Genomic DNA, 12,048 nt, shown 5'->3' with positions numbered 1-12,048 from the left:
AACCGCGAAGCCTTTTGAAAGCAAAAAAACATTAGATTTTAATCTTGAAGCTTTCTGGTGACCCTTTTTCAGCGGGGGAGGCTTTTATTGATGACTGTGCCGTGTTTTTGGGCTTTTTCTAGGGATAAAAACGCCCTAAAAACGCTGAACTGGTTTAAATTTCGCTTCGGTCGTTAGGCGACCGTTGGAGACCGAAGCGTCGCGCGCAGCTTTACCTCAGGATAGTTAGCCTGATGCTAATTCTCCTCAGCGCAGAGACGTCGCCCGTGTGGCTGAAAACAGTAGATATTTACTGTTTTTTAATTCTGACACGACGAGAGCGGCGACTACGTGTGTTTTGTCGATGTTTCCAGCTCAGAGCCTCACGGAGGGAGAGTCGGAGTGAGGGAGTGAGTGAGTGAGTGAGGGAGGGAGGGAGGGAGAGAGAGAGCTCGTCAGCTCAGCGCCTCAGAAACCAGAGGCAGAGAGAGAGCAGGGGAGAGGAATCGCTTCACTGTCCGTTTTATGTTGTCCTAAAACTTTTTTTTCCGTCCTCGGACTCGGTGATTACACCCTCTCGCACGGCACCGACTAACCCGTTTTGAGTGTTCTGTCTGTTTTTTTTTTTGCTCGTTTTGTAGGAGTTGTGGAAATGAAGACAAAAAACAGGGACCAAAGCTTGTCTGATTCCAGGGAACTCGACGGATCCTACGACCAGCTCACTGGTAAGTTTGGAGCTTGTTTCTGAAAAGCAGTAAAACGTGCAGTTTTGTCCAGCTCTGCTGAAAAGAAGACTCAAACATGATAGAAAAATTGGCTTTGGTTGCTATTAGAGGCCAGCAGTTCTCTGTAGGACACCTTTAGATTAGGAACCTGGAGTCAGAACACCTGTTCAACCGTTACTGAGACTCCTTTAAAATGTGATGTTCATAAATCATAAATACCATCACTGACTATTGGAAACCATCTGGAGCCAACAGGCACTGTCAGTGGCTTATATTATATCTTTCAGCAGGGTATTTACATAATACAGACAACACAGTGTGAACTGTTCTAGACACATTTTGTTGTCAGAAGATCTGAACTGCATGTTTTGTTGTTTGTGTTCTGTCTCGTCGTGTGTTTGAAGGGCTTCTCTTTGCTGACCTGGCTTTCTGAGCTTTTGTGAGGAGAGTTTGATGGATGCACCTGTTAACGCGTTTCTCTGTCGTCCAGATAGTCGTGTCAGCTGTAAGGCGTCTTGTCAGATCTTTGAACAGTAAAGCTAATTCCATTCAAACCTGGACTGCTGAAAACAGGAGGTGTTCTCACTTGTGTCCAGCTCAGGCAGACCACACCACGCCACATCACGCCGTCTGCCTCAATTAAGATGTGCGAGGAGGTGTTAGGTGATGAGGAGGAAGGAGTGAATGGAGGGATCTTGTACCTTCTCAGCTTGTGAAAATGCAAGGTGGGATATCCGCGAGTGGGACGCAGCAGGAGGCTTAGTGGAGTCCGCTGTTGGTGTAGGAAGCCGAGCGCAGGGGAACGCTGAGATCAGGTGTGCTGTGTTTTTTAAAGCTGACCCTACCCAGAAAAATCATTGGTCACACTTTATTCGGATGGTCCACGATAGACGATCTGTAGATACTCAGTTGATTATCAACAGCATTTATGGTTAGGGTTAGGTTTAGCAGTAGGTGTAGGCTTTGCCTTGAGGTTGGGGTCAGGGCTAGGCTTAGGTTTAGGGTTAGGAAATGATTTAATAGAATATTTCACATGCAGCTTAAAGTTCAGTTGCTTTTAATAGATGTTTTGTTGAATTTAGACCTTCAAGGGCATCTGCAGTGCACTGTCCAGATAAAATGCTTCCAAATTGGTCAAGGAGAGTCTGCAGGTACCGAAATGAGGAAGCAATAGAAAGAGCCTTGTTTTTCGAAAAATCCAACCTCAGATCGCCAATTTCTTCATCCTCCTCTTTCTTATACACTGGTAGGAACGATGTTGACATAAAAAGCTATGTTCGATAGATTGGATGTCTCACTATCCTCTTCTTTATGCAAATAGAAAAACGCAAAATTACAAAAGCACTATTCACTGTTGTGCAAAATAAAAAGGAATGAAATACTAACAGCTGCTTATGTCAGAGCTGCCAGCACAATTGTTGTGCACTGAAAGGCTGACAGTGTTTTTATGAACTTACCTAGCACCTGGTTCAGGATGGAGGAGCGTTTGAATTGTGCACAACCGGTCATTTGGCCTAATGCTGGGCTCGGCAGCACAGAGCCATTTTATGTAATTTCAACAAAAATCAAGCCATCGTGGCAGCACTTTGTATGCGTTTTATTGATGTAACGTTTTACCGTTTACCAATTTTGTCTGGGCTGATGTGCTGGTATGGGCTAAAAACATCTCAAGTCAAGTCAAAATATAAATATATCCAAGTCAAGTCAGTATAATCTCAACGAAAGTGCAGACTCACTTTGCTCTGCTTTAAGCTGTAGCTCAGCTATAGCTGCTTTTCTCACATCTCCAGCAGGAAACTTTTCCGCAGAAGTACAAGGCTTTTCACAGTTGATAGTTTCTCTCTTTGCAGATTAAGCATACCAGGAAACCAGGAGGAGGTCATTTAAGTGCAAAGAAGTCTAAATTCTCGATGTTCATCTTGAATCTTTCTCTTCTTAGCCGTTTTATTGCTACCAGCAGTTTGCGTGCCGATCTTAGGGATGCATTAATTCCAGTGTTCAAGACCATTTATAGTGGAAACTGTGTGTTAGAGCACTCAGCAAAACATCATATTTTACCTTAAAAAAAAAGTCTCATTTTCGCTGCGGAGCCGCAAGGCGGCAGTGAAACAGCTGCACACGGTTCCAGAGCCTGGGAGAGCAGGGTTCAGTACTAGGCCTCTCATGGTTTGAGCTGGCGATGTAATGAAGAGTCTCAGGTCTTTTTTTTTTATCTCCTCTGTCCTCACAGCTCATAAATATGTTTTTATTGTGAGTTTATTGTGCAGTCTAGTATCTCAAAATGCGTCAAAAGCTGAGCTGGATTGACAGCGTAGCTCAAAACGCTCTCACCTTAGAAACAGGAGTGACACTTGTAAAGGAGGGGACTGGACGAATTAAAGAGTAGGAAGGGACGAGTTCAACCAAAGACTGTTTGTCTCATACATAATTGGCAGTCTGTAACATGTTTTCCTGTAGTCTTTCAATAGTCTACCGTTGCTTCAGACAACTCGCCAAGCTTCCACCTCATAATGGGGATGGGCATTTGTGTGGTTGCGTCTAATATGCTACCTCTGATTAGATTAGACATTGCTGTTCTTCAATTCTCCAGACACTTTCTCTTCTCACCACTTTCACACAGATTTCCTGTTATTATTTCAATCTTGGAAGCTTCCCAGACGTGTTTCTGCATCAGTGCAATAGGCACGGAATGTGTGCCAGAACATCCTCTGTCCAAAAGATTTTATGCTTGCTTAATGGGCATTTGGTCCAGTTATAATGCCACACTTAGCCGTGTTGCATGCAATTATTGACCCTTTAGACGTTGTTAGGTATGCGTTATGACATTTCTGTCCAGCATAATGAAGCCAACACAACACCTGGACATACATTAGGGTTAAACTCGAGTGCGTTCTGCCTATTTGGAAAGTTCTATTGCCTGCTGCCAATGGGCTGGTGTTCAGGCTGAAATAGCACCACACTATTTGGAACAATAAGCATTTCTCTGAAAGAAATGTGACAAATCCAGATGGGGCAGAGCCTTGGGCTGTGATGGGCAATTTAATTTAGCTCCAACAGCTAGATGCCATAACAGTTAAGTGGCCATTTGCAAAGAAATGGCCATTTTCTCAGAAATTAGGAAAGGAATATTGTTGACATTCTGCAGGAACATTTATCACAAAGCAACAAACTAGTAGCATGCCATTAAGCACAATGTGTGCGCCCTTAAAGTTATATCTATTAATTTTATAGCTCTTTTCTCGTGAGTTTTGGCTTGGCAATGTGTTAACTGGCCTGAAGACGTTGAAAGCGTAACTGCCTTTCTCTATTTGGCTCATTTGAAGTAGCAAATTCATCATAAGAACGGCGTGGACACATTAAAACAAGCCGTCCCGTCCTGAGCCATTTACTTGATATCCTCGTTGCATTGATATGTTGCCGCTAATGGTAATAAGGCCTTTTATTCTTAGAATTTATCAGCAACCTGATCAGTATTTCGGCAGCAGTTTCTTTCTTTCCGGGACGATCTGCTTCCAGAACTTTTTTCCAGAAGTTTTGCTTTCTTTCTACTACATATGATCAGGAATATGAAGATTTTTGGTACTTTCTTTAGATGTGAATTGCTTTGCCATTTCATATTTTATTCATTTAGTTTTTAGTTTTTTGTAGCAGCAGCTTTGTGCCCTCATCCATAACTTTCTCCACAAACATTCCTGAAGGCAAACAACATGGCCAAGCTACGCGATCAGAGATGAGGCAAGCTGCGGTTGTTTCCTTTTGGCTGATCCTCTCAGATCGCACCTCGTGCCACTATAAACCCAAATTCAGATCCACCTGATCCAGACTTTCAAGCATTTATTTCAAAGCTAACAGCTTCTTGGGTTTGGGCCACCTTCCGGCAGGTAACCTGCCGAAATGTTGCAGAGTTATGAGTGGAGTGGAGGTAAAGATTTATAAACTCAAGCTCAGGCTGATTCGGATTCCTGAAAGTGCCAGTGATTGAATATTCTGGTCTGAATGCACGACAAGCAGAGGTGTAGAAATGTGTTGTGCGTCAATCCGAAAGTTGCAATTCTACTGTATTGATTTGGGAATGTTAGGATTGGTTATAATAGCTAGTAATAATATTCACAACAATGTGGGCTATTTCTCTGGCTATTTTTTTAGACATAAAAATCAAAGAACGAGGTTTTTGTAATGTTTTTCTTCTGTGTAAATGGTTTCTCAAGCCATTCCAGGGCCGAGATTGATTATTCGGTCAATAAACGACAATCACAATAATTAAATCAATTGATTTGTAAAGTTTTCATGGCGCTCTGAAGAACAGCATTTGAATGAGAGGTCAGAGATTTACACCCCTGCTGAAAAGCGCTTGGGTAACGCCGCCCAGAGGGCTGATACGGGCTCATTTGGAACCCTGGCATCGAAGTTTGTTTATCAGATCTGGACTCCTCTTCCCCTCAGCAGTAGTATCTCAGTGATGTGGGTTGGCGGTGTGAAAGTGTGGCTGTGTGGGAGAGGCCAGCGTGACTCAGAACTGCCTCTTCAGAGGCTCCGGGTGCGAGCTGTGGACATGTGATGGGATTGACCTGTGATGCTTCAAGGTAGCGTGGGTGATGGCAGACTTTAAAACCCAGCCCTTTGATTTGAGCAGAAATCCATCGCTCTAGAAATAGCTCCCTCACAGTCTGTTCGTTCCTCTCTTCCCCCTCTGTAATTTGGAGCGCACTGTGCCAAAAGATCAAAGGACGATTACAGAAGTCATGTCTGGTGATGTTTTCTTTGAGCAAGAGTTATCATAGTCAAGCGAAGTCGTTTATTTGAGGACAGCGGAACTGACTTTATTTTGATTATTTTATTTTTTCCTTGCTGTTAAATGTTGTAGATACGATTACCTTTTTATTCAGCATGACGTTCACCACTCGTCTGAGTCGGACCATCAGGGTGAAGGCTGTTAAATGTTTACCTGTATGAAATGAAATAGATTTTTCTCTTTGTTTATTTCACCTGCTGAACCACGGCAGCCTTTTTTTTGTGGTGTTTCTGTTTGCATATGGTCCCTGTACGAGGGAGAGGGGTCAATTCCATCTCCGTCTGGGATGAATTCATTTACTGTTGCTTCCACACATTCAGTTTCTCTTTTTCGGCAAGCCATGAAAATGCATTTGCTTTGAAAGGTGTGAAAGAATAAGAACCAGACAGAATATAAGGGAATTTGGCTCAAACCGTGTCCTGTTTCTGCAAACCTCAGCTTTTTCTCTTTCATAATTCATGCTCCAACTAATGTTTCATGGAAGAGAGCGGAGAAAAAAAAAACGTGGTCTGGTGAAAGCCTGCCTTCTACTTTCCGACCTACACTGCAAAAAATGATAAATGACGAACCGCATTAAGTGAAATGATCTTAAATACGTTAGTACAATACATTAATAGCACATAAATACAAATTCTTTACCTTATTTCTAGACTTTTTTACTTGTTTTAAGCCATTATATTAAGTAAATTTCTTACTATATTGGCAGATAACTTCTCATAAAATATGGATAAATCTGGTAAAATCACCTGAAACAAGAAAATAATGTCCAGAAATCAGCTAGATAATCTTATAAGACATCCACACCCATCCCAGAATGGAAATTTTAGATATATTCACTAGGTTTAAGATCATTTCACTTGACAAGATACATTTTTATTACAGTACTACATTACTACAGTACTAAATGACTGACATCCATCAGATCTCTGCTATTTTGGGAGAAAAAGCAAAGTCATCCGTCTCCGTTTGCTCAAGATGTTTGAGAGTTGTGCGTATTCCATTTTTTAATTGCATGTGTATGGATTCACGCTCAGGTTAAGTAAGTTGAGACATTACTACTTCAGAGCCGGTGATGATCAGGTCTGTAGTCAATGGAAAGGACGGTTAGGATACTGAAGAATAATGAAGGTGTTTTGCGGACAAACCGAAGCTGTTTAAGCACATGCTCAGTGACCACATCCAGCCTCATCATTCGCCGTTCCCTGAGGGCATGTTTAGTGGTGCATTCCCACAGCAGTGCTTTGTGAAACTGGTGACTGTAGTGGCACTTTCCCTCAAGAGCCTGCTGAGACTTTCATCTTGTAGCAGTTGAGAAAATAGGTGCAGTTAAGAGGGAGAAGGAACTTCAAATAAAGGCTTAGGCATTTACTTCATCACTTCAATGTGAATGGAATGAATAGCTGCTGATTATTGCTGGCATGGTAACCCAACACACTGCTTCGCTTTACCGTTGGACAGGCGTGTTTCACAGGCATGTCTGTCATGGTACGGCAGGCATTTCCATGATACGAGGGAAAGCAACAATAATTGAGTGCAATTTTAATACTACATTCTAAGCAACTAAGTGCAGTTAATTAATAGTAAGTTATAATGAAGTGTGCTTTGATCTTGTATGGGATGAGGGCTATATTAATAGCCAGATAACTTCAGCACAGTCAAGCCTGTCCAATAGGAGGTGCACGAAAGGACATTCCTGGTGGACACCACTTTTGGCTTAAGTCGTCCTGCTTTGCAAAACACCACTTTTGTCCAGGGAGGGTTGTACTTCTAATAGGTTACAGGGTTAAATATTAAATAAAATGTTTGTTCCTTTGATGTATATACAGTATTCTGCTCCTTACATCGCCTTTCAGACAACTTATTGAAACTGCACACTAGTGTTTAAATATTAATGTGGCAGCACATTACTAATGCTTATTATACAGGGCGATTCTAATAGATTCAAAATGATTCATTTCACATGTAAATCACTACAGATCAGTGCAGTGAGCTGTAAACGCTTTAAATGAGCATAAACTTTATTATGTGATTCTACAAGGTCTCAGTCTGAACCTCCTCCAGCTGTACGGACGACATCAACACCACAGTCAAACTCATCCCAGACTGGACTGAGCGTGTCGGGCGTCGCTGCTCTCACGGCTCTTTCAGTGGGATTTCGGAGATCATCCAGTGCTGTGGAACCAGCGCCGAACGCTCTGAGCTGCTGGAGCTTCACTGCTGATGAAGATCCCGCTGCTCAGTTCTGACGGATTCGCTCTGATTGACGTGGAGAACGCAGAACGTTCTGCTCAGGGGTCTCAGCTCCTCTCAGACTGAAGGAGCCAGTCAGAAACTCTATGACCCCCTCTTACAGTTGGATTGTGATTGGTTCCTCGGCGCCTCACGGTTGTAAAAATGTGGCGCTTTGAAATCGGACGAATCTTTTTGAATCACCCTGTATTGGTGATGGTTGGTGATTATATTAATATTCATGTGTGAAACCGATACGGTTTTATTTAGAATATCCAGCGTTTGGCACATGTGGCTTATTAGTAAGAGTTTTGTTCATTATTATGATTTGTGTGAAAGGTGTTGGAGAATTTATCAAATTAATTTGTCTTGTGCTGTTGTGAAAGTGAATGAACAGAGTACTGACTGTGGTAAAGGCATGTAGGCTCTTTATTAGTGTTGCTAATCGGTGTAGCTTGCAACAGACTTGCATTAGTAGTTTTGTGTTCATAAGCACCTTGGTTATATCTTTGGAGTTAGAACTGTTAAAATGAATTCAGTTCATATTACCATAGTATGCGTGATCGCATATTGTTTCTTACTGTTACAGTTACGATCACCTACTTATTCCCACATACTCTCCACGGCCTGGACTGTTCCTTAGTGTTTACATCTGCCCCATCCTTATGCTTTGAGCAGGACCCCCAGAGTGAACCACAGATTACAGCCCTAATGAGCTTTCTTGTTTCATATTTGTGGCATATTGCATTTCAGAATTGGGGAATATGCCCTCCCCTGCCTTGCGCTGTTTGGCAGCTCATTTGAAAGACCTCCCTATTAGACCACCGGCCTGTGGTCAGCTCTTTTAATTTCACTTACAGTTACAGTGGTTTGGCCCTTGCCTTGCAGTTCTTCCCCTCATGGAATGAATCTGTTTCCTATGAATCACCTGCACGGACTCAGTCATAGACTTTACAGACGGCACAATCATATCTTCACCTCATCGCCCGAAACTGAAGAGCACTCATCGATAATTTAAAGGGTCTCGGAAAGCTTCGTTCTTACACTTAGCTGAACTGATGTCTCTGTGCCGGTTAATCTTCCTTCCTAATGCCTGGATTTTAGTGACGTATTATCTTATACTCAACGACTGATGGCAGTTTGAAGCCCTAAAGAGGTTGTTTTTGCATGCATGTGTGGTTGTACATGGTTTCCAACCTCATAAATATAATATCCTCTGCCTAATTTTCATATGCTGTCGTTTTGTACTGTACAAGGGTCATAATTAAAAGTTTTATTTATTAATCCTTTCATTTAAAGTCAGCCACTTATAGACGAACCTAAGTCCTGCATATGGATGTGATTGGGTGAATATCAATATGCCAATGGTTTTACTCAGTCAGCTTATACTGTTTCTTGTGTTATGTCTGGCTCACAGCAAGGTAACATAAAAGGGAAGCCACATGTGAAACACAGGTAACCAAAAATATATAATTAATTTAAGAAAACCCATTGTTGGCCATTTGAGAGCCAAACTTTTGTCCTGTGCTCTCAACCCAAATGGGCATTGACCAGCCTAATGGGACTCAGATCCACCTTGTTGTAAGAAGAGAACCAGGCAGGGCTTTGACACTAATACTAACTCTAAGCCTGGCTTTCTACCACCTTTCAAAGAAGGCGTGCAAGCTTTCGTGCCATCATCAGCAGATGGGGTTCAATCCGTGGCTATTTCACAGCAATTTGTGACCATTCGTGAGTCCAGAGGAGCATAATTGGCCTCAATCTCTGTGGAAGGGGAGGATGACCCTCTTTCTTCAGCCAGCACTCCAATATGGGTGTCTGTTAGCTGGTGTAAAAGTACTGGTAGTTAGATTTCTCCTCCGAGTGTGTTGAGCTGTCCAACGATGTTGTGCTGGCTGCAGTTTGAAATGATGTGGTGGCCGATTTAAAGAGGAAAGACATGCTAGGCTTGAACGTCTCAGCTTGGTGTGTCCTAGCTAGAAAGTGGAATCGGGTCTTTGGAAAGTGGATGAAAACCCCCAAAAGGAATAAATAGGTCAGAAAAATCGTTTGAACGTGACAGAATGATGACACTAACAACATTTGTCAAAGGAAGGAACTGTGTTGTCCCCCTTCGTCATAATTACACCAGTGAATGTGCTTCCATCTGTGTGTTTTGTGTGTATTTGTACACTCTTAACAGAGAAAGCGCCACACTAGCAGGAGAGCAGAGCACCTCACAGTGCTGATCACTAACATGATCTAAAATGACACGGCGGGACCGGTGGAGGTGTCATTATCGTGCTGCTTCTGTTTTGCTGTTTCTTCACGGTGGCTTGGTTGTTCGGTTTGCTTGCAGACACCGCAGACGTCTCTCTGAATATACTGTGATTTGGGACTTGGAGTTTTCTTAATTTCGAGCACATGCTTGAATGCATCTGAATTAACTTACTGAAGAACTTCTGCATTACATGTTGAAGGAATTCTTCACCCATAAACTACTAACACTGGTGCAACAGAAGAAAGCCAGTGAGAATTAATTTTGCAACTGGGGTCACGTGACCCTGCGTGTTTCTGACTCCATATCCAGCAGTGCGCATCCCAGAGACACTGCCTAACTTGACAGTGTGCCAGAATCAATTCAAATGAATTGTAATTTCTGGCTGCCTCTTGAGAGGCTCCAAATCATTAATTAGGTGATCTCTACCACGTCTGCAAGCACGTATTTATCCAAACATGCAGGGCTGATGATTGCAGTCTAATATTTCAGTGCGTTCAAAATATAATCAGGAACAGGCTGCTTTGTGGAGAAATAAGAAATGAGAAAATAAATAGATAAAGGAGGTATAACATTTGCTATTTGCTCATTAGGCTACTTAAAAAAAAAAGTAAAGTGTAGCATATGGCTAGTAAGCAACGCGGACTCCTCGTACTACTGTTTATGACAGCTCTGGCAAACAAATGATGGACGTTGGCAGACGATTACTCATTAGCAGAGTCAGTTTTCGTTAGTGTGACAGGATCTTCTGGGACTCGTTGGACGGTGGAAACTCATAAATCACCAGAAAAAAAGGTAAAATGATGACTGTTGGTGTGAACTGAATCCAGGCTCGGCTGCCGAAAGCGAGCTGGTTGTGATCTTGTCTGATTGACATGACTGTTCCCTTCATTTGTGTCGAATCCTTTGTAGAGCACAGAGAGAGAGGCAGCAACAGGATGTTCAAATTAAGGTGTATGAGATGAGGGGGCTGCCTGAGCTCATGAATTTATAGACCAGACTTGAAGATTTGTGCTCATGCACAATTGAAACAGGCTTTTTGGAGGCGGATAGAAGCTCTCGGTGGTTAGAGCTGCTGACTGTCTGGTTCATTTCTTGCTAAGTAGCGTAGGAAAAAAAAACCTCCAGGCTGCAAGGCTGCAGTTTCTGAGGCACCCTTCCCATTAAGCAGTGCTACCCTTGAGTAAGACACTTAATGCTGAGTCGCTCCTCAGGGCAGGCAGGTAAATGAGAGCGGAATATCTAGGTAACTACAGTGGGGAAAAAAGCATTTAGTCAGTCACCATTTGTGCAAGTTCTCCCACTTAAAAAGATGAGAGAGGCCTGTAATTGACATCATAGGTAGACCTCAACTATGAGAGACAAAATGAGGAAAAAAAATTCAGAAAATCACATCGTCTGATTTTTAAAGAATTTATTTGCAAATAATGGTGGAAAATAAGTATTTGGTCAATAGCAAAAGTTCATCTCAATACTTTGTTATATATCCTTTGTTGGCAACGACAGAGGTCAAACCTTTTCTGTAAGTCTTTACAAGGTTGGCACACACCGCTGCTGGTATGTTGGCCCATTCCTCCCTGCAGAGCAGTGATGTTTTGGGGCTGTCGGCGGGCAACACGGACTTTCAACTCCCTCCAAAGGTTTTCTATGGGGTTGAGATCAGGAGACTGGCTAGGCCACTCCAGGACCTTGAAATGCTTCTTGCGAAGCCACTCCTTCGTTGCCCTGGCAGTGTGTTTGGGATCATGGTCATGCTGAAAGACCCAGCCACGTTTCATCTTCAGTGCCCTGCTGATGGAAGGAGGTTTGCACTCAAAATCTCACAAATCATTAATGGGCCCCATTCATTCTTTCATGTACACGGACCAGTCGTCCTGGTCCCTTTGCAGAGAAACAGCCCCAAAGCCTGATGTTTCCACCCCCAGGCTTCACAGTTGGTCTGGTGTTCTTTGGATGCAACTCAGCATTCACTCTCCTCCAAACACGACGAGCTGTGTTTGTACCAAACAGTTCTACTTTGGTTTCATCTGACCATGTGACATTCTCCCAATATTCTTCCGGAACAT

The 12,048-nt window shown here is 42.7% G+C and overlaps 1 protein-coding gene across 4 annotated transcripts in view; it reads left to right on the top strand.

Moving 5' to 3' along the window:
• Window positions 1–12,048, top strand: part of LOC108437846 (Kv channel-interacting protein 2) — a 347,094-nt gene that overhangs the window by 86,914 nt on the left and 248,132 nt on the right. For 2 of the 4 annotated variants that reach the window (XM_037532671.1, XM_037532670.1), the window contains exon 2: window positions 621–704. In XM_037532671.1, the coding sequence (XP_037388568.1) occupies window positions 632–704 (73 nt within the window). In that variant the 5' untranslated portion in view covers window positions 621–631. Of the gene's footprint in view, window positions 1–385; window positions 398–620; window positions 705–1,407; window positions 1,430–12,048 lie in introns of those variants that run through there. The other 2 variants (XM_037532673.1, XM_037532677.1) reach the window with 2 other exon arrangements.

The sequence above is a fragment of the Pygocentrus nattereri genome, chromosome 22, assembly GCF_015220715.1.
Source record: "Pygocentrus nattereri isolate fPygNat1 chromosome 22, fPygNat1.pri, whole genome shotgun sequence".
NCBI lineage: Eukaryota > Metazoa > Chordata > Actinopteri > Characiformes > Serrasalmidae > Pygocentrus > Pygocentrus nattereri.
The sequence above is the reverse complement of the archived record's forward strand: the minus strand, read 5'-3'. Positions and strand labels throughout refer to the sequence as shown.